General features: G+C 51.9%; 1 protein-coding gene across 2 annotated transcripts; it reads right to left on the bottom strand.

The window, feature by feature from the left end:
- Positions 1 to 1,401: 1,401 nt before the first annotated feature.
- Positions 1,402 to 22,103, bottom strand: RAB37 (RAB37, member RAS oncogene family). Of its 2 annotated transcripts, XM_034790101.1 has the most exons (10): positions 21,948 to 22,103; positions 17,171 to 17,281; positions 12,409 to 12,450; positions 11,654 to 11,720; positions 11,453 to 11,505; positions 9,799 to 9,864; positions 8,840 to 8,896; positions 7,110 to 7,186; positions 5,671 to 5,793; positions 1,402 to 2,325 (listed from the first exon to the last, which is right to left on the bottom strand). In XM_034790101.1, exons 1-9 carry the CDS (start codon positions 22,062 to 22,064, stop codon positions 5,688 to 5,690), a joined length of 696 nt encoding a protein of 231 aa, XP_034645992.1. In that variant the 5' UTR covers positions 22,065 to 22,103; the 3' UTR covers positions 1,402 to 2,325; positions 5,671 to 5,687. The 2 variants fall into 2 exon arrangements, with proteins under 2 accessions (XP_034645992.1, XP_034645991.1); XM_034790100.1 differs by having other exon boundaries at positions 1,402 to 5,793.
- Between the last annotated feature and the right edge of the window lie 304 nt (positions 22,104 to 22,407).

Genomic DNA, 22,407 nt, shown 5'->3' on the forward strand with positions numbered 1-22,407 from the left:
TCACTGTACCCAAGAGTCAAATTAGACATCCCCCCCCATTATGTTTACTTTGTGCATTTGACACCAGTTGTGTGTAGTGCAGTGCACTATTCTGGTGATGGTGCATGCCCCATCCCCTCCCCCCAGGCCCTGCGTCTGAAGAAGTGAGGTTTTTACCCACGAAAGCTTATGCCCAAATAATACTGTAGAACGGACTTCCACAGCTAGATGAGTAACTCTATTAAATGGCAGCAGCAGCAGTAGGCTATCAAAGAAGAGGCCCAGACACAAGAGGGAAATATAACACATGCTTTGCAAGCCTGATATACATCCTCCCCCTGAAAACTAGGGCCAGCTGATGTATTCTTCAAGCAAAAAATGTGCTTTTCAGGAATATTGGTATAAGCCAGGAAATACAAGCCAGTGGTGGCAGGGATGGCTTTAACACCGTGCAGAGAGAGGGAGATGAAAATCACCAGAGCGAAGGAAAGAAACCCACCATATCCCCTGCAATTCAGGAACTGAATAATAGAATGTCAAGTGTCAGAGGGGTAGCCGTGTTAGTCTGAATCTGTAAAAAGCAACAGAGGGTCCTGGGGCACCTTTAAGACTAACAGAAGTACTGGGAGCATAAGCTTTCGTGGGTAAGAACCTCACTTCTTACCCACGAAAGCTTATGCTCCCAATACTTCTGTTAGTCTTAAAGGTGCCACAGGACCCTCTGTTGCTTAAAGCAGAATGTGGCAGCTTTCTGAACCAATGTTTATTTTGCTGATTGGTGTCTTCACCTCCCTGGTCTCTTCCCAGTTTGGTTTGATTTTTCTTTCCAGCAGCTGCTTATTAGATTAAGAAAGATCAAAATTTAGGTTGAAAAAAAAAAAAAAAAAAAAAAGCCAACCAACTCTCTCTCTTCTTCCTTTTTTTTTTTTTTTTTTTTTTTTTTTTTTTGCAGGCATCAGCCTAGCTACAGAAGCAATTCTATTGGTGGGAAGACAAAGGTATTTGGGGAATGCTAGACTCTGCACCATGAGACCAGCAGGGGGAGGAGGTTGGTTTTAATTTAACAGACCATGTTTACTCTTCCCAATTGCCTTTGGACTCTGAAATGTGCAGTGAAATCACGGGGGCTAGGCTAGGGTGACCAGATGTCCTGATTTTATAGGGGCAGTCCTGATATTTGGGGCTTTGTCTTATATAGGTGCCTATTACCCCCCATCCCCGTCCTGATTTTTCACAGTTGCTGTCTGGTCACCCTAGGCTAGGCAAACGCACACGAGAGATTCCGGGGCTTGCATTGTACACCCGACTTCTCTAATGCCCAGCAAATATTGCAATGCAGATCCCACCCAGCAACGCTCGCTCTCTTCTCTAACGATCTGAGCTGGAAATTGCTCATGCCAAGAACTAGGCGGACACATTTACTCTCCAAAATACTGAGCTTTAATTCTGTAAACTTGCAAACAGCAATCCGTGAACAACAGCTGAGGCAAAGGCATCGCCCTGATAACAGAGAGAAGCTCGAGAACGTGTGCCAGCGAATGGACGTCCCGGGTGTGATCCTGCCACAGCAGAGATTCCCATGTGGAATGGTTCAGTGCAGTGTCATTCCATAACATTCATGACTTGGCAGATATACATGAACGATGTAAACAAGAAGATAGTCAACAAAAGTATTTGGGGTTTTTTCCTATCATTGCTTTCTAGGATCCTGGCTAATGTGATAATATGGGACGCTAGGGTGACTTTGATTTTATCGACCAAGGACTTGATCCTGTTCCCATCAAATTGAATGGGAGTTTTGACACTGATGCCAGTAGAAACAGGTCTAAAGAAAGGGTAAAATGAAGCATAAGGGCAGCGGTGTTGATTTTAAAACTTACACATAGGGCCTGCTCCTGCTCCCTTTAAACTCAGTGGCAAAACTCCCATTGATTTTGGAGGGGTCAAGATCAAGCCCACAAAATTCATAGGCAAGCGCGATATAAAGTGTTTGCTGATTGAGGTCTGAGGCATCAGTTCTTTGCAGAGTGGGTTTAATCTAGATTTGCATTATATACCTAGACCAAAAGGAAAGGCAAACAAAATTCATAAATCTCCTGTGTTATCGCCTCTGCTCTGATTCAAAGCCTTAATCTGGACCAGGAATTAGCCTCCCAGATACTGCACTCCCTCTTCAGACAGCTCAGCAGCATGTTCCATAGACTAACATGAGGACTTGGTGCAAGTTTAAATCCCCACATGATCCTTCCTTCTTGTGCCGAGTGCGGGGCACAGGTGCAGAGCTGAGGGTGAAATCGGTAATGCCCGTCTCTGGCAAAGCACAGGGGGAGGTAACGGACTTGCACCCTGTGAAGAAAACATTCCTGAGATTTCAAGTCAAGGGGAAACAAATATCAGGGCCCTGTATCCCGAGAACCGCTCAGGCTAGTGTGAAGCTCTGACTGACTGGATGAGGAGAACTGTGCATAAAACGCACCAAATTCAACCACAGGAATAAAAAAATACAACATGCAAGTAATGGACAAATCAGAAAGTGACACAATCATGAAAGATCTCCCCGATGCCTCTATCATGCTGTTCTACAGGCTAACTCCAGCACTGGTTTGGCAAACGACGTTTGTGCTTCCTCTCTGGAGCATTTAATTATTAGTTAAAGCATTTCAGTGTTAAGTCAATCCTCCCATCCATGGGCTTATTAAGCAGTGTCAGGGCACTGCCCTAGATGATACTAATAATTACAGGGCACTGCTGTGATGAGGTGCATGCTGCTGAAATATTTATTCCTGCAAAAGTCTGTTCTCATCTGACAGAGCATAATAGCCAATGTGACCAACTAGAGCCAATTCCTGCTAGTCTCTGTCACTCCAATGGTCCTATTGGCCTTGGTGTGAGTTAGGCCTTGTCTACACTAGGAGCGTGTTACCGGTGTAGGAATACTGGTATGCTATACCAGCAAAGCGCTCCTTATGGACACAGCTCTACCCGCAAAGCTGTGCTTTGTAGCAGTATAGTGAAACCACACCGCCCAAGTGAAACAAACTACACGGGTAACAGCACATTGCTGGTATCATTGCGTCTACACTATAGACCTTGGCCAGCACAGCTATGCTGGTCAGGGATCACATCTCTTCCCAATATTTCTATGCTGGCAGAAGTCTGTAGTGTAGACATAGCTTTTGCTGTTAGGGGGTCAAATAAATTGACTTTCCTTAAAAGTTCCAGTTCCTGGAGGGACAGGGCCTTTTTGGTTTTTTTAAGCACACAGACAAAAGAAATATTGGCCCAGTAACTCTAATGGGTAATTATTCCATAGCCTTATATACAACAGGCACGAGGCAGATGCTGCACACACAGACGAGACAGGTACCTAGAGAGAGTAATGCACAGTCACTCTCAGGGCCCCGATTCAGCAAAGTCAATGGGACTCACATAAAGCATGTGCTTCAGTGCCTTGCTGAATGGGGCCATGGGAATCACCAGGGGTTTGCAACTTTCACTAGAGAAAGGAAAATGAAAACCAGACAAATGGTAAAGGTGACACACATGGGCCACAGTCAGGAAATCTAAACTCTAAAAAAGAGTAACTATTGAAGTGCTGGCTTGGGAGCTTGGCAGACGGAGGGTCTCTAGCTACTGACAAAAGAGCTAATGTATGGGCGGTAGGGAGGAGCCTTCTCCCACTATCTCCCATCAATATGCCTGGGAGTAAAAGGAGAGCTTGCTCTCCGTGCCCATTTGGAGCTTGGCCACTCTGCTGACAACTCGGTGCCAAATGCAAGCGTTATTCCTGTCCTGTGCACACCCGTCTCGTAGGAACCGGCCAGAGACTCATTTCACACAGGCCACTCCCCAGAGCCAGAAGATGGTGGTAACGATCAGCGCTGCTGACTTTGGACTGGATCTGCCTCTCACTCAAGCCAGAGAGACTCTTTCCCTGGGCTTCAGTAAGAATTCAAATTGTAGCTGAGCTGGTGGCCTAGAGGTCAAAGATCTCTGTGCCCTGTTATCAATTCCCTGAGCACCCCTGAGGAAAACCAAACCTAAGGCAGGACCCATATCACTCATTTGCCCTGTGTTTCCCTGGTGAGCTCCAGGGCCTTCAGAATGCTGCGTAATCAAAGGCACCACATGTGCTGCAGTAGCCAGGCGTACGGGGGTGCAATGGGGAGAGAGGGGCAAAGCCTCCTGTTCTGCAGTTGTGACCAATTTGTGTCACAGCTTCAAGGTTATGCCTGGAGAGAGGCAGCAGGGGGTTGCCTTTGAGAGCATGAAACACCAGGTCGTTCAGCAATTAGGGCCTGATCCAGAGGCCAGTGAAATCAATGGGGAGACTCTTAAAGGCATCAGCGGGCTTTAGATCAGGCCCTTAATTTTTAGCAGTATTATTTCAACAGCAAGAGGTGCAGCTCCTAGCGCCATCTGTAGGAGAGCGACCAGGGGAGTGCAATGGCATGAGCTGGGAGAATAAGACCTCCCCTGTCCTGGTGGCTGCCGGGGGTGGATTTCACAGCAAGTGGCCACAGCCTTTTTCCAAACAGGCTGGCAATGCTGGCTCCATGCTCACCCCCACCTTAGCAGCGCGGGTGCCAATGCTTTAGAACAGGGGCGGGGCGGGGTCCAGAGCGCGTCCGTGGCATGCTGGGCTTGGTCTCTCGTAAAGAATTAAATATAGGTTTGGCCTGAGATAAATATAAATAAGAGCAGATTTGAAACATTTCTTTTTAAAGTCAGAAAAATAGATAGTGATCTCCTTTCTTTCCACTAACGCTGCGGTCGGCAGCTTTCTTCCAACATAACAGGCACTGTAATAACACTGAGCACCCCAAGTCCTTTGCTTGGGACATGCTTAGCGGCAGGAGAAGGTGGGCACACGAGAGGGGCCTGGGGGAGGTGAGGGGAATGGGGAGGGACCAGATGTCACAGGGAAAAGGTCTCCCATTCCTCTTCCTTTAGCAAACACTCCTGCTGATTTCATTCACTGCAGGAAAACTCCACCTGCTAATGCAAGAGAGTGAAAAATGGTTCTTCCTGCTCTGTTCGCTGCCCTGGCCCCCTCAGCCTGGTGAGACTACAGAGCAGAGACGTCCCATGGAAACTGGTCAGAAAGGTGGCGACTCTGGACTGGAAAGGTGCGGGATCCTGTGCAGCAGTGCTGACCTGGCCAAATCCAAATAGATACAGGGCCGTGGCTACGCTGCTGAGGATGACTTGGTCCCGTCCTGAAAATGGGGCACTGGATTTGCAGCCAACATTGTCTTGGCCCAGTCCAGTTAGACACTGGGCCCTGGCTTGTTTGGAGGCCGAACCAGCCAAGTCCTGATCACTGGGGTCCTGGCTATGCAGGCGAGGCTGACACAAGCCACTCCCGAGAGGCAAGGCTTTGGCTGTGCCACCAGGAGTGACTCCCCGAAGGTCAGACTCGCACATTGTAAGATTTGCTAGTCAGGCGAAACCCAGAACTGGCCTTTATTTGGCTTCTGTTGTAACTTCCCTGTAGCCGCCCACACTCATGCACGTCCACACACACCCCGCCCCCTCTCAGGGTAGGTTTGCCTTTTTCCTATTTGTAATTTATGGCCAGAAATATTTTTAGAGCATCTTCTGAGGACGGGAATCTGACCAGTTTCCTCTCCAGCCCCGCCTTGCTCTTGCATTATACCAGGCCCCTGTGCCCCGAGTCCTCCTTCCTACCCTGCCATCCTTCTCTCTCACATGAAGGAACAGCAGCTGGATTTTTTCTTCTGTGACTGTATGTAGTCCCGAATCTGGAATCTGGGCTCGTCCGGATGTTGCACAGCTCGCTGCTTGAGTTCTCTGAAAGAAGCACAGTGGTGACACATCGCACTAGCCACCCCTCGCCCAGCAGAAGCAGCTGTGCGTCTCTGAAGAACGGTGGACGTGATGCTCTCCCCTTTCTTCCAGGGGGTGGTGATGAGAGGGTGGAACACGTGGCTCAGTTCCTGGAGCAGATCTGGGCCTGTGCTCCTTCCCCCAGCAGGAAATGGATGTGCCATGGAGGCGACAACCTCAGCCCACTCCAGCCCTCTCTGCCAGCTGATACATCTGGCCAAGTCTTAGCCAGTCTGCAGGAGGCCAAGAGTCACATGGACGGGGAGATACTGAGCTCCAGCCAGGGAAGCAGCATGAATTCAGGGGAAGGTGAAACAAAACCCTACGAAGAATTGTATCTTGGAGGGCTAGGTGCTGCGGATGGGACAGATGTGTTAGCACAGGGTTAATTCCACTTGCTGGCAATGGACCTGCATGATGTAGCACTGGGATAACATTCAAGGAGCCTTTGATCTTTTTATTTTGTGGTGGAGCTCGACTGTACCTCCGTGAATCAGTCGCCAATGGCAGCATAGCCTCCTTTCAGCCCCTTTGCCCTGGCCCCTGCTGCAGCTGGCATGTCGGCGGTGGAAAGCAGTGGGGTTTTTGAAGTGCCGCTGGGAACTGGACCCACATCCCAGGGACATTAGGTGGCAATTCACGGGCTTGTGACCTGACTGTCAAAAATTAACTCTGGGCTGGAACTTGGTTCCCCAGTCTGAGAGCAGAACAAGGGGTGGGGACAAAGGAGACAAGGGACCAGGTCCTCAGCCGAAGTCAACGGAACTCTGCCCCTTTACAGCAGCTGAGGCTCTGGTCCAAGAGCGCTCAGGGATTCTGATGCTTTTTTATCCCAATCTAGAGGGAAGTGTCTGAGCATTATAGACTTTGCCCATAGGAAGTGCTGGACTGGAGCAGACCAGCAGCCAATGCAGACCTGCCCTGGGCGAATGCCAACTGCTTCAAAGGAAAGCATCAGACCCCCTCATTGGACAGCCCAGGTGTGCATGCTTTACAAACATCGATGAGTTAAGCTTAATAATACTCTGAGATAGGGCAATTTTATAACCATAGGAGGTTAAGCAGCTTGCCCACACAGTGAGTGTGTAGAACCCAAGAGCCCTGGTGCCTAATCCCCTGCTCTAACCACCAGATGACACTTCCCCTTTGAAGGCAAAGATATCTCCCTCCCCAGAGGCACATGTTCCCAACTCTGTGCGCACATGTTAAATCAATGCCCCTCGGTATGGGAAGGCAGCCCTGGCCTGGGAAGCTGCCCTTTCAGTCTCTCAGTTACTCACTTGGCAATGGCCAGAAATGCCAGCTCCACGTTCATGCCCGTCTTGGCGCTGGTCTCCATGAAAGGCACTCCGTATTCCTGCAGAGGGGGCATAGCACCATCAGCCACTGCACTGCCAGTTACTACCCCTTCCTCTAGCTCCCGTCCTCTTCTGAAATGCCCCCTGCCGATCTACCAGCAAAGCCAAACTCAGGGGATTCAAGCCAGTTCCTTGGGTCTGGCCCTTGGCCAGAAGAGGCCCCAGACGGAACAGCAACCTGAGGCAGAGCAATCAGGGGTGGCGCTAGGGACTTGCACAGCTGGTTACTCCGGGGCGGCCTGGTTTGAAGGAAGATCAAGGATTGCAGAAAGGATAGAGCAGATCAGAGGCCCTCCGAGGGGGAGGGGAACAGAGGTCTCTCTGGGGATCTGGAGAGGAGGCGGCTAATGTTTTGGTGGCACCTCATTTGACTGCATCATAGAAGAATCATAGAAGATCAGGGTTGGAAAAGACCTTAGGGGGTCATCAAGTCCAACCGCCTGCTCAAAGCAGGACCAACACCAACTAAATCATCCCAGCCAGGGCTTTGTCAAGCCGGGCCTTAAAAACCTCTAAAGATGGAGATTCCACCACCTTCCTAGGTGACCCATTCCAGAGCTTCACCACCCGCCTAGTGAAATAGTGTTTCCTAATATCCAACCTAGACCTCCCTCACTGCAACTTGAGACCATTGCTCCTTGTTCTGTCCACCCCACCGAGCAGATGGATTAATGGTCTCTCAACATACCTTGGCAGGCTGAGGGGTGCATCCTTGTACTGCACACTGCTCCAATTCTTATCACTACTCCCACCAATGCAGCCCTCCCAGGATCCTCCCTCACACTGCAGTTTAATTGCTCCCCCACATGCTATCTTCAGCCCTCATCCTCCCCCATCTCATAGCCCAAACCCTCCCTGCCCTCCCACCCCATCTAGCCTCCTCTCCTACATCTGACCTCTCTCACTTTCATCCCTTCAGTCCAGACACAGTCCCCGAGTCAGTGCTTAATTTGTAATGAGAGGCTGGGGCTCAAGCAATTTTTTTACATTCATAACTGATGCAGCAAACCCAGAGGTGCCAGGGCTATGACAGGCCAAGCCCAGAGCCGCCGGAGCTCTGAACTGCCAGGCTCAGAGGCGCCGGGGCTCTGAACTGCCGGGCCCAGACGTGCTGGGGCTCTGAACTGCTGGGCCCAGACCAGAGGCTCTGAACTGCCGGGCCAGGCCCAGCGGTGCCGGGGGTCTGAACTGCCAGGCCAAGCCCAGAGGTGCTGGGGCTCTGAACTGCCAGGCCGGGCCCAGACGTGCCGGGGCTCTGAACTGCCGGGCCAAGACCAGATGTGCCGGGGCTCTGAACTGCCGGGCCAAGACCAGAGGCGCCGGGGCTCTGACCTGCCGGGCCCAGACGTGCCGGGGCTCTGACCTGCCGGGCCCAGTCGTGCCGGGGCTCAGCCCTGGCAAGCCCTGGCACAAATTAAGCACAGCCCAGAGTACATCTAAATCTGAAAGTGGTTTAAGAGCTGGATGAACTGAGGTGATAGATGGATGATTGGCTCAGAGAAACAGCTCTGTGACCCCAGGGAGTAGCCTAGTTAAGGTCTGTCCTGCACAGCAAAGGAGATCATAGCCTCCATGGGACTGAGGATGATGAAGGGAGGGACCAGATACCTTCAGGGATGATAGACACCCTGCAAAACCCTGGGGCAGCTCACCCGGGCTAGTGACTCTCCATCCTCCATCCTGATGACTCTCTCGCTGCTCACATCAGCCTGTCAACAAAGGGAAATCGTTACTGGAGTGGCACAGAGACTCACAGATCAGCCTTGCGCTAGCAGGCCATCACGAAGCCACCGAGCCCAAGGCTTCACTTGCTGAAGACTCAGACTTGGGCTTCCCTCTGCTGGCAGAAGTGGGCATGGACGCACCCAAGAATCATTTTGCAGCATTTAAACCGCTCATCATGTTCTCTTAGGAAAGTTCCAAACCCAGGTAAATGTCATAGGGAGGGACATGGGCACAGCAGTGGGAGCTCAGAGCTCATGGATTCTGTTCCCAGCACTGACACAGGCTCCCTCTGGGACCTACGAGGATAATTAAGGTTGGAAGAAGAGGAGTGGTCTATACAGGCAAAGTGTTATCACAAAACCAATTTAAGGAATTACAGAATTTAAAATGGAGCCCGCTTCTGGGTTTGGGGCAGCGAGTCACATCCACTTTAGGTCGCTGAAACAGTGGAAACCAGGGTTTGGGCCCTGGTGGTGACGCTGTCTGTGGGATATCAGAGCTTCTTGAGCTTCCCTCCGTGCCTACTGGACAACTCAAGGAGTGGCTGAGTTTTCTGTCTGGTACCTTGGTAGATAGGGAGTGAGGAAAAACAGACAAGGCCACACAGGCTGATGAAGTTGGAAAATGGAGAAGCTTGAATGCTGCCCTGCATGGTCAGAGCTGCTATGGATCAGCAGTGGTTGGAGATCATGTTCTTCCAAAACGGGGCCGGCAAAGCCCCCCCATGAGATGGTGTCACTGAACGAAGAGGTGGAGCCTCAGAGCCACAACTGTACCGATTTGGGGCGTCCTCGGTCTGAGGTGGGGGCAGACAGCACAAAACAAAGAAGGAGAGTAACTGTACATGAGCACATCTCTCAGTCACTTACCAGGAAGCGACACTCACCTTATTGCCTAACAGCATAATGACCACATCCTTTTGGGCATATTCGTGTATCTCTATGAGCCAGGCCTGCAAGAGAGGAAGAGGGTCACGTGGTAGATGAACAGCGGCGACAAGCAGGTTTATATGCAACTATAAGTGTGTGGGGAGAGCCAGGAAGGCCCCTGCATAACAACAGCCAGATTAAAGGGGTGGAGCATGGTCTGCTATTTCCGTGTAGTTTTGGAGAACTTAGTTATGCCCAACGGTCTCTGGGACACACAAATAATGGCTGGTGAAAAAATTCAAGGATTCGAAATCTGCTTTTGTTCTGATGTGGAAAGAAACTGAGACCTTTCAACATTTTTCATGGAACAAAACAGAGAAAGAAAGAGATCCCTGCTCGGCCTGATTCGGGGAGGAGACTAAAACCTGGGTCGGCCACATTCCTGGGGAGCATCCGAATCATGGGGCTATTTGCTATTCTGGGGTGGTGCATTGTCTTTCTCTCCCTCTCCACCAGCAATTCCATCCAGGACCTGAGAAATCTTCTCAACAAAAGTGTTGTAAAACAGATCCCCCTCCATGAAAAGTTTCGGTTTTGACCAATCTCCATTTTCTGATGGAAAATACGTTTCATCAAAAAATTCCCAGCCAGCTCTCCTCTCTGGGCACCTTAGTCAATGCTTCGTCCCTGCACTTCAGTGTCCTGTAGAGTCTGCCAGCCCGCACCATCATGCGCCCAGTTCTGTGCCTCCGGATGCTGTCTGCCAAGCGGTAGGATTCAGAGGCAGCCTCCCTTTGGGTCCCTGATTTAGTATGGTGCCAACTACCTTCGGTACCCATTGACTGTGCATGGCTTTCAATACAGTGTAGCACCGAACAATTCTTCCAAACCCATCTGACTTAACAACTCATGTTACCACCATCCAATGCAGCTGCATCACCAATGTGATCGCTTGGAGAGGATAATAGTCTACTACAGTTGCCAGCTAACAGAGTTTCTGCTTCAGCTCAAGGAGCAGAGGCTCTGCTCTCAGTGCTGATGACCCATGATAAGAGTGCCCCACTGGTTTCAAGGAGAGCCGAGGGTGCTCAGCTCTCTGCAGTATTGGGTTCTCTATTCCAGGTTCTGGACTCAGAGTACAACTATTCCCCTATGCCCGCTGTGACTAAAGCATAGGTCGCCCATCGCATCATAACACAGAGCAAACTGAACAGGCAGAATAGTGGCCGTTCTGCATTGCTAGCTGCCAAGAATCGGGACAGGTCCTCCCATTATGTCAGTCTGCCAGAGCTTTGACAATGCTTCAGCTCTTTCCCCTGGGACTCAGGTCATCTCATCCCACGGGAAAGCCAGCTACATGGAGGGATGGGAGAAGACACAGGGACATGTGCCTATGGTGCTAGGGGTGCACGGCACTGGGGATAGAGCTGCTGTATTAGATGGTTCTGGAAGGAGAGTCCCATGCTTGCGAGCTGAGGTGTAACGTGTTGAAAGCCAAACACAGCCTCCTGCACTGGGTCTAGGAGGCTCTCTCCAAGCATTGAGAAAGCTGTCTGGGTGTGCAGAGAGTCCAGCCGTTGAGGAATAACGGGCTGAGAAGACGTCTGCCCTTCTCTGCTGGATTAGGAGTTAACGATTGTGTCAGTGAGGTCCAAGGGGATAGATACTGACCCGAATATTGTCAAAGGACATTTTGCTGGTGATGTCATAAAAGAGGAGCAAAGCTGGAAGAAAAGAAGAGAGACAAAGTGGGGGTTTAATGAGGATTCCGTTCCTGGGTATTAGTGGCAAGAGCAGCTCCACTAGGTCTGCGGATTCTGGTTCTCATCTGACCCCGAATAGGGCAAACCACAAACCCGCCTGAGAACCTACCCTGGGCATCTCTGTAGTAGGCGTGGGTCACGCTACGAAATCGCTCCTGCCCCGCTGTGTCCCAGATCTGCAAAGAAACAGCCCCAATGAAAACCAAGGGAGAAACCCCACTGCCACTCACCTTATTCACACCTCTCCAATCCCAGGGGAGCGTTGGCATCTGGGCATAACAAAAGGTAATGAACCAAAACCCCAGAGTCAGTGCCAGGGTTGGAAGCATTCAGGGACTCACTGCTTGTCTATGCTGCTCCTTGTGTAGGAGGGGATTTCCAGGTTATAAAAACAAGTCTGAAAGAGATTCGGAGCTCTGGATTGAAATGATATATGAGGTCCCAAGCCAGACTTCAGGCTGCGAGTTGCCAAAGTTATATGGGGCAAATGCATGAAAGGTCGGTAAAAACTAAGCCTTTGTCCCTGATCTTTATGAAGGGGTGGTTTTACAGGTGTTGTATATTGTGCATATATAGCATATCACATACCACATCACACCTAGAACAGTCTTTGCCCCCAAGCGCTCACCTCTCCCTGAGAAATGTCCATATTAAGAGCTATCAAACGCTGGCTGTCTGTGCACTGTCACTGCAAGAGTTAAGCTGGGAGATAATAGATTGGCTTCCCTTCCCCTCCGCCCAAACCTTATTAAGGAGTGTGTACACATGGCAAAGAATAGATAAAAGCCACCGCCTATTTGTACAGACACCCTCAGACAAAGTATTAACTGCACATGCTGCAGCAGGATCAATTACCGGACTCACCTGCAATTTTACTTTCACGCCGTCCACTGCCACGACTTTATTCTGTAAGAGAAAACAAAACCACACTGGTTTAATATGGTGGGAACGCCGGGTGTGGCCTTTTGTGGGCTGCACCTTCCCCATACTGCATTCCACGGTACTATAGGCATCTTGACCCCTATGGCAGGGTTCAGTATACACCAGCTCCATTGATGCAGGAGCATGCAATGCTGGATTCAGAGCCTGGAGACAAAAAGAGAAGGAGGTAACAGGTAACTCTCTTCTAGGTCTGTCTCCTTTCTCTGCAGCAGCTTCTCCTGTCAGCTAAATAGCAAGGCAGGATAGTAAGAAAGATAGATGTTAATCGACTCAATGGCTCATACTCATGGTGTGAGCCCACTGAAAACATTCAAACTTTCAGCTGTGGAGAAAGCTTCCAGCTTGGGCATCCCGCAAGGATGCATTTTCCTATCATTTAAACGTCCATCTGGAGAGATTGGGAGCTGGTGAACATAAGGACGGCCATACTGGGTCAGACCAAAGGTCCATCTAGCCCAGTATCCTGTCTTCCGACAGTGGCCAGTGCCAGGTGCCCCAGAGGGAATGAACAGAATAGGGAATCATCCAGTGATCTATCCCCCGTCACTCATTCCCAGTTTCTGGCAAACAGAGGCTAGGGACACCATTCCTGCTCACACATCATGGTCATGGGCACCCTAGAAATATCATAGCTTAGACAGATTGCATTAGAAGCAGAAAACAGAGACATCCAGAAATAATAATGTATGGAAGGAGGGCATCTAACAGAGCATCTCTCCTGAACCCCCCTTCAGAGCTTGGACCAAGAAACCAACAGCAGGTGTTTGTTACCAGCCTGCCCTGCAGGGCACTTTACATCAACCTGCAACATTCTCTCTCCTCCCCCGATCTGAAACTCAGCTCCTCACAGAATTTGAAACACCCAATGCCACAATCTGGCTGGTTTGCTTTTAGCTCAGAGCCTCTGGGCCTGTTTGGCAGCCAGAGGTGCTAACAGATGGGCTGCAACCTGCGAGGTGCTGACTGCCCGCAGTTCCTGCTGACAGCCGTGGGAGTTGAAGAAGGCGCTTTGCACTTTGCAGGATTGGGCCTAACCGTCCCGTGAGTGACACAGCTGTGGTCTGGGTTATTTCCGGGATTGCCCCAGATTAACAGACAAAGGCAGTCACTTGAGAAACACAAGCAGAGACCAATGGGAAAATTCAGTGCAGCCTTAGCCGGGCGAGAATTTACATGGCCCTGTCCAGCTGTTGTGGTCAAAGACACCCATGCGATGATTTTAGTTCAAAGACTCAAGCCTGAGGCCAGTTTATCGACATACATGCCAGTGCACTGGGGTGCAGTCCGAAGACTGACACCCCGAGGGCCGCTCGCAGGCGGGTTTTTATTTCATTAAACCGCAAGCAAAGTACAAACAATACGTCATGAGTTAAGAAACTGGGGTTGGGGTCAGCCCCCCCCCCCCCCAAACCACAAGTTAAGAAATTAGGGTTGGGGTCAGTTCCTCCCCAAACCGCAAGTTAAGAAATTAGGGTCGGGGTCAATTTCCCTCCCCCTCCCCCCTAGGTACCTTCCTCATTTTTCCGAGAATTGGATGTTTATTTGGGTAGAGGGGCGCTTGGTGGTTTTCCCCAAGGGTGGTACTTGGCACCAGTTTGGGTACATTTCTCAAGACACATGTTATTTTCCGGGGTCTTTTGGTTAAAGATTGGGGGGGGGGGTTTCCATGGGACACCTAACGAGGATCTATGATTGGCTATTTTTGCAGATAGCTGGAATCACGGAGTGGGTCACAGATCATCCAAAGGAGAAGCTGCATGAGTCAAGAAATTGCATTTAGCTAAAGTTACCTATTGCTTCACACAAGTGGTTATTATATTTCATTAGTCATGAACATATTTCATTAGTGCTGCTGCTGGGGCTTTTTTTCTAGTCTTTGCCTCCTTGCCCCCCCCTACTCTGGTCATGACCCTTGCCCGAGTTTGGCAAGGAATTGTGCAGCTAGTCTAGTTCAGGCCCTGGCCTGTACTGCTTTGTGTAAGGGTAGTTAGCATAACAGATCTCTGTTGGAGGGTTTATTTTGGGGCCTTTAGATTCACAGCTCTGGCTATTAAAAAGAAGGCCCCCCTGCTCTATTTCCCCACACAGCTAAGGGGTTCATTTGGTGGCAATAAAGGAGAGGAGTAAAAATCCTGTAAACCTCAACCGGCTACGTATTAGAGAAGCAGCAAGTGCCATTAAATCCAGACCCACGCTCCACCTGCTCAGGCTCCTACCTGTGTGTGCAAACAGGCCTGCTGGGGGTGTTTTCATACTGCGGATAGTTGGAGGCTCCGGGCCCTTGATACTCACCTTGTTTGGATTGGCTGGGTGGGTGTTTCTTAGCAATGGATACTCTTTTTACTCGGGTTGTTATGATTGGCAGGGTGGGTGTCACTTGCCAGTGCGTTCTCTGATTGGCTGGCTGCCTTCCTAATGAATGCCCTGGGTACTCTGGTTGCTTTGACTGGGCACCTCTTGACAGTGGATATTGACATGGTGGTGCCAGACCCCGAATGGGTAAGGAGAGGTTGAGCCAACGTGGGATGCTGCTGCCAAACCCGCAGCTGGCCGCAGATGAAAAATCTGGCGGAACTCAGTAGTGGGGGCATTAAAAAGGCATCCGATGAGCAGGTTAAATGCAGCAGGTCATCTGTAATTAATACGAGCACACTAGCCTTGAACACCTGTCACCAGAGTAATGACACGTTGCAAAACAGAGAGGCCCAGGTAGAGCTCTCCATTCAGTCGCAGGGAACTTGCATCTGGCTGGTGCCTCAGGGCAGTGCATGGAGCGCTACCACAACAGTGCAAGAATACACAACACCGCATGCATGCTCTCACCCAGCCCAGCCACGCATAGAGACAGGAACAGGGTCTCCTCCTCTTGTTCTTGTCTTAACGTTGTTTTTAGCTTTGGAGCAGGGACTGTGCTGCATGCCCAGGAGAAGCACCGCAGAAAGCAACAGTTCGGCTGTTAGTGTGCAGAGACCACTGCCCACCATGCTACCCAATCTAGAGTTTCGTGGTTCACTTGTACGGTCCCAGCTGTCTGTAGCCATCGGTTGTCTCCTGTCTTACACTTAGATTGGACACTCCTTGGGGCAGGGATTGTCTTTTTGTTCTGTGTTTGTACAGCACCTAGCACCATGGGGTCCTGGGCCATGTGGAGCTCCTAGATATGATGGTAATACAAATGATAAATAATAATAATAATAAAATAAGGCCCAATCCACAGGAATGGAGTAAAAGGCGGCTTCAGTTTCTGGGCTGCTCTGGGGGTCAGAACAAAGCAGCACATAGGGGCTGACGCAGGAGACAGAATCTGCCTCTCCATCTTTGTATGTGTAGTAAAGCACCATGTATCCCTATGGTGCTGTATCAACAATTCAGCACAGAGCTACCACGGGCAATATAGAAAGCCCTGAGCTTAAAATGTCAAGTCACGGACATCAAGAATGTATCTTCATTCCACACACACCTGCACTCTCCCCGACACAAGCCACCCTTTGCAGCATCACAAGGTCACCTGTCTGCATCCCAGGACACACAGATCCCAGCGCCCACAGACCCACAATGTCGCGGGCACAACCCTGCATTAATAATCAGTTGCACACACCTGCATTACAGACAGGGCTTGGTGAACTCATCTGGGCAAAACAAGAACCAGATGGAACCTTTCATCACACCGAAGCTGGAAGTGTAAAGGTAACGCTCTGAAACCCTAGCTTCAGTTTTGCGCCCCTCTGCCTTGCACAGCCGCAGCAAGAGACGCTGGTTCCAGAAGAACAGATGGTTTCTGGCCCAGTTGCCAACGAAGATGATCAGTAAGCATCCTGGGGCACGGACCAGCTTTTCGTTCCGTGTTCGTACACTGCCTAGCACAATGGGGTGCTGGGCCAAGCCTGGGCCTCAGAGGCGCTGTGGTCATACAAATCAATAATGGTAATTCTCCTCCTCCACCCCAGGAAGCCGCTCATTGCTAGAGTCCAGCTCAGTTGTGCCGGCTTCAAATGTTCACAGAACGGTGGAATAAGAGCCCAGACGTTTGGGCGTTTATCTGGCTCAAACCTCTGAGGTTCACCCTTCACTACTGATAAACCTCCGGCCTCCATGCAGGCACACTGCACACCCATCCACACCGACATCATATACAATACATCCTTTGGGAGAACATATCCTCCATTCAAAGATCCAGATGCCGATCTCTGTGGAGCACGGCTTCGTTCAGGGGACTAACTCCCAATTCGCCCCAGTGTAAGTGAGAGCAGAATCAGGCCCTACGTGTAAACGGAAGGCTGGCAATATAAGACAATGAGAAAAAAGCCCATGTCCGGACAGCAAAACCTGGCTCTGAAACTTCCTCTTCCTTTATTCTACTGTCCTTTCAGGGCCTACACACCACAGGGATTGGTGCCCTCTGAATACACTAGACTGTACACTAGAGATACTCTCCATAGCTGCAGCAGGACTACTGGCTCCAGCCCCACTTGCATGTGGATCACACCAGCCATTCACATAATACTCTCTGCGCTCCCCCCTTTTCTTCAGGCAATAGCTCCTGCAATCGAAGACACAAGGGCAGTTTAATTGAACCCTCTTCCATTCAATGATTATCTGAATGGGAGCAGAGGGGCTGTTTCACACTCATCCCCTGAGCTGTAACAAGAGGCTCTCCCTAGCGCAGAAAGCTGCAGCGTCTCACCCGGAAGTCTATGCCGACAGTGGCTATGAAGTTCCCAGAGAGGAAGGCCCCGTCTTTGAACTGGAGCAGGAAGCAGGTTTTCCCCACGCCCGAATCGCCGAGCAGCATCACCTACAACACGGGTGCAAAAACTCATTAATAGTGCAGTGGGAGAGTGCCATTTGGGGTGAGGGCAGAACCGGGGTGAGGGTGGTGCAGCCCTGTTGAGGAGGAGCACTGATTGGGGCGGTGGGTGACACAGTCATGGGCAGCCTGGGGGGTTTCTTTTTGTTCCCAGAGCTTGTCAGAGCCATCAGCTTCCTTTCCTCTCCCAGCTCCCTTCCTCTTTCAAACACAGATTTGAACCCCACACAAAGCGACATTGCCCTACAGTGTATGTCTCAGATACAGCTTCCCTTAAAGCAGGGTCTCCCCAGCTGGTGGCAATGTTTCCCCGCAGTGTCGGCTGCTCCCTACACTGGGAAATGCTCCTGTAGCTGCAAGTGAGTCCTTGAAATTTAACTTCCTTCCCTCCCTGCTCCTCTGGTGGCCTCTAATACAGCCAGAGCCAGGAACAGCTCATATGTTCAGAGCCGAGGTATGGGCAGCATCTCACCCGCTCGGGGTTTCCTTCTCTTCTCTTTGCTCCCACAGCACTCAGCCATGAGAGCACATGTGACCTGACTCCACGGAGCTTCCAATGGGCAAAATATAAGAAAGAAAGAAAGAACGAAAGAAAGAAAGAAAGAAAGCACTAGTAGCAGTGGACGTCATTGCAGGAGGGATGTCACTGCTAGAGAGTCTGACCATGACCCCACTATCTAGCAGGGAATGGCTAAATGAGTTTCCCCTCTAAATGAACAGATAATTTAATTGCTGCTTCTACCAATGCTTCGCAATGGCGTTAGGCTGGGGCACTGTGCTGCTGGCGCTCTTGGTAACTAGACACCTTCCATCTACCAATACCCCATCGATCTCTTCCTGGAGAATGGGACACACCATGGCACTATCCCCCTCCAGTCAGTTCTCCAGATACCAGCGCCAGGCTTCTCCCTGCAATCACAGGTAGATGGCCGAAGATCTCACGCCTATCTCAAGAAATGGCTCATTCTTTCTGTCCCATTGTCCAGGCCCTAGGAGAAAGTCCAGGATATACACCTTAACACACTCAATCCGCCTTCACCAAACACGGACACTGCACCACAGAAGTAGATCACATCACGGAACAGGCCACCCAAATACCCTGAAAGAACCTGCTTCAATACAGAAATAAAACCCACTCCAACCACACACCCCTAGTTGTCACCACACCTACCATCTCGCACCGGAACTCATACAGGATAACATCAAACAACTACAACCCATACTTGATGGGGACTCCATCCTGAAATAAATCTTTCCTGAACCCCCACTTCTGGCCTACAAACAACTCCCCAACCTCTCCAAGCTCATCATCAGAAGCAAGCTCCCCATAGACCAGGACCCACCAACTCAAAGTGGTGCCAGACCCTGCCAGAAGAACAGATGCAAAACCTGCAGCCATATCTCCACTGCTCCAGTGATCAACACCTCTCACAGCTCACCGTTCAAGATCCATGGATCCTACACCCGCGTATCACAACATGTGGTGTACCTCGTTCAGTTCAATAAATGCACAGTAACTGCTATGTGGGTGAAACCAGACAATCGCTACGCTCTCGAATGAACTCACACAGGAAAATGATACAAGACAAACACCCTGTCACCTGTGGGTGAACCCTTTTCACAAAGCAATCCCTCTGTATCTGACCTCTCAGTCCTCATCCTTGAAGGAAACCTACACAACGCTTTCAAAAGACAAGCCTTGGAGCTTAAATTCATAACTTTGTAAGGCACTAAAACTCATGGACTGACCAGAGACACTGGATTTATGGCTTACTACAACAATCCATAGCCCACTAACAACCCCCTCCCCAGCTGCCTTCTCCCCACTTCCTTCACCCCCCATGACTGGAGGGGTGTTAACAGGCCACTTCCCTTTGAATGGTCTCTTGAAATATGTGTTAACTACTTACACTGAACAATCTGTTCCACCTTGTATGTAGCTGTGACGCTCTGAGTACCTTTCCCAGAGCTCTGGGTACCTTTCCCAGAGCTCTGGGTAAACTCAAAATTGCCTCTCACCAACGGAAGCTGGTTCAATACCACGCCAGCTTTGTTTCCTTGAACAAACTCTGCCAGCCCCAGGACTCTCCGCCTTGCTCCAACCACCTCGCCCACACCAGATACCAAAACAAACACACAGCTCAGCATCCACTCCTCCTAAGCAAACAGCACGCAGCTTGGATTCCCCGGCTTCATTGGCACCTCCACATCCATTTTTACACCAGGGAGGGCGAGGCAGCACCCTCGCCAGGAGAAACACTGTGCATTATTAACAAGTACTCAGCTGCCCAGAAAGTGTGATCCCCTCCTGCCTGCTTTGCGATGACAGCAATTTCCTGGCCGTCACTGGGTGATAATTCATCAGGCACATGGGCAGCCCCCATTCCCTGTTAAAAACAGAACACGAAGCAGGGACTACAGCAAGTGACCTGCAGAGAATGAAATAGTCTACGGTCCTGCCTGCCAGCGGAGATGAGCTCCCGCACCCTCTGCGGAAGTCAATGGGAGCTGCAGGTGGTCTGCGCTTCTGAAAGTCAGGCCCTGTCATTCTGTCCAGACATGCAAACAAGGTGTCTGTCCTGGAGGAAAGATGGGGAATGGGATCATTCTTGTTGGGCCAGCAAATAAGCTGTACCGCAAAAGATCCTGAGCCCTCAAAATGACCCTTCTGCAGGCGAATTCACCTTGACTGATGTCACCAAATCCTTTGCTGCAGACACACCTGAACAAAGGCAAGCTTTGGGAACAGCACTCTATTCTGGCTCTAGTTTGCTCCAGGTAAAGTTCCCAGGCTGCTTTCAGGGGAAAACTCTCCCCCCCAAAAGCCCACAAAAGAATCAGAGAGAAAGGAGCAGGAGGAAGGTGCGAGCATGAAAAGAGAAAAGAAAAGAAAGAAGGGGCCAAGAAAAAAAATGGACCCAAATGCAATTTTTCAAAATAACCAAAGCAAAGCAGAACAAACCCTCCCAGCAATGGCAGGCAGGGGCAAAACAGGCTGCTTGGCAGAGTGGAAGAATGGTCAGAAGTGTTCCTGCCCCTCCCCCATTCAATTCCCTGCTCTGACACAGACTTCCTGTGTGACCTTGGTCAATTCACTTTGCCTCTCTTCCCCCAGCCATACAATGGGGGGTGTAACAGCCCTGCCCTGCCCTGCCTCCTGGGGGTGTTGTGAGGCTAAATACCTCAAAGATTGTGGGTTACTCTGCGAGCGGGAGCTATATAAGACAGGTATTGCAGCTGGGAGCGAGCAAAACAAGCCTCCTGAGGAGATGTTTCTCCCTGTGTGCACAGCTCCGGGTGCAAATGCAGAGCTCTGTGAGCATAGCGAGACCCAGAAAGGTAAGGGAAGGGAAGGGCCACACACATCTCACGGTACTAAGATTTATAAGCATCCTTCTCCGATGCAGGCTGCAGTCTCCAAGGAACACAGTGAGCATCTACTCCCCTGGCCCTAGGCTGGGTCTGGATCAAGTCCTGGCCTCTCCTCTGTGCAGGGGTGCAGTGACAATTTTAGAGGTGGCTCCACTATCCTCAGAACTCCCTACCCATGATCACATCCAATTTGGGGGGGAGCACTTTTATGGCTGGTAGCAGATACCTCTGCTGGGAACCACTGCCATGGGGCTGACTGGGTCCAGTGCCCATCATGTGAAGGCGCCTGATGGCAACTGGCAGCTGACTGGGGACAGAGAGAATGAGGAAGCTGGTAAAGGGACAGGATTGACAGCTGCCAACCGCCTCTGCACTCTTGGGTGCCTGCCCTGCATGGCAGCCTTGCTCCCGCTGCCATGTGAAGTCACATGGGCCCCTGCCCTTGTCAGACATGAAGCCCAGACCCTCGGGGTTGGTTCCCAGCCTCCTCAGACTGTGGTGCTAGGTCACAAGAACGGCTCTTCCTGTGACCCGGCCAACAGGTCTCTGGATCCCGCTCCATGGCCATAGGAACATACTAGCCTCTATCGCGTGCAGGGACACCGCAGCTACACTGCTGGGAACCGCTGGACCCAGCCCCCGAGCTAGGCCAGCCCCAGACTGGAAGGTCGCGGGCGGGGAGGGGGGGGGAGGGCACCGTCCCCTTGTGCTCTGCACACGCAGCCCCTCCAGCTTCAGAGCGGATCCAGGGCGCGTCTGACAGGCACTGGGGGGGATCGGGGACGCGAACCTGGACCCGACCCTTCTCTCCCCCGCCCTGCCCCACTGGCCCCTTCGCTAACTGTCCCCGCTGCAGAGATGCTGTCAACACGCTGCCCGCAAACCGCTCGCTTCCTTCCGAGCTAGTGTCTTGTGAGCGGCTCCGGGGCTGCTGGGGAGCCGCCTGCACTAGCGAGCGCGGCACAAGGGGGAGCAAACCGGCCCCACACGAGCGTGGCCATTGGGAAGAGGCTCCCCCGCCAATGCAGGCTCCGGGGCAGCTGGGAGCGGGTCGGTGGGGCCGCCCAGCCCCCGCCAGCACTGGGACCAGGGACCCCGGGTGAGCAACCCGCCCCGCTGCCGAGCTGCGCTGCCCGGCGGCTCCGACCCCTCCCGGCCCCCGGGGCGCAGGCAGCGCTGGGCGGCTCTCAGCTCCCATCTCCCCCCCACGCGAGCTGCGCCCACCCGCTGCCCCCTCCGCCCCGCCCACGGGCTCCCCACCCCCCGCCGGGGCGGCTCCCACCTTGCAGGCGAGATCGTAGCTCTGCCTGAGCGTCGGGGACCGCGACGGGGACTGCCCCCGGGCCGCCGCGGGGGACCCGTTCTGGGCAGGAGCCGCGGACCCTGCCCGGCCACTCATGGTCCCAGGAGCCCAGTGCCCGGGCAGCGAGCAGGAACTAGGAGAGGCTGGGCAGCGCCCGCCCCGCTGCTCCTCCTCCCCGCGGCCCGCCCCCTTCCCAGCCCCGCTGCTCTCCATGCCGGGGACCGGACCGAACCAGCGGCCTCCCCCCCCGCCAGCAACAGCCGGGCCCGGCGGTTGCTCTGCGGGCTGCGCAGAACCGAACCTCGCTGCGCGTTCCAAGGGCCGAACCCCAGCGCCCCCTTCCCCAGAGCGAGCCGCTTCCCTCTCCCGGACCCGGCGGTGCCACCCCGTCCCCAGCCTGAACAAAATCCAGTCCCCTGCCCGGACCGGACCCGGCGGT

The sequence above is a fragment of the Trachemys scripta genome, chromosome 14, assembly GCF_013100865.1.
Source record: "Trachemys scripta elegans isolate TJP31775 chromosome 14, CAS_Tse_1.0, whole genome shotgun sequence".
Taxonomy (NCBI): Eukaryota; Metazoa; Chordata; order Testudines; family Emydidae; genus Trachemys; species Trachemys scripta.

Coding starts and splice junctions, on each gene's coding strand:
- RAB37 (XM_034790101.1), bottom strand. CDS start 22,064: ATGAGTGGCCGGGCAGGGTCCGCGGCTCCTGCCCAGAACGGGTCCCCC. Junction 12,451..17,170: donor CTGTCGGCATAGACTTCCGG/GTGAGACGCTGC, acceptor TTTCTCTTACAG/AATAAAGTCGTGGCAGTGGA. Junction 5,794..7,109: donor GCATTTCTGGCCATTGCCAA/GTGAGTAACTGA, acceptor TGCTTCTTTCAG/AGAACTCAAGCAGCGAGCTG.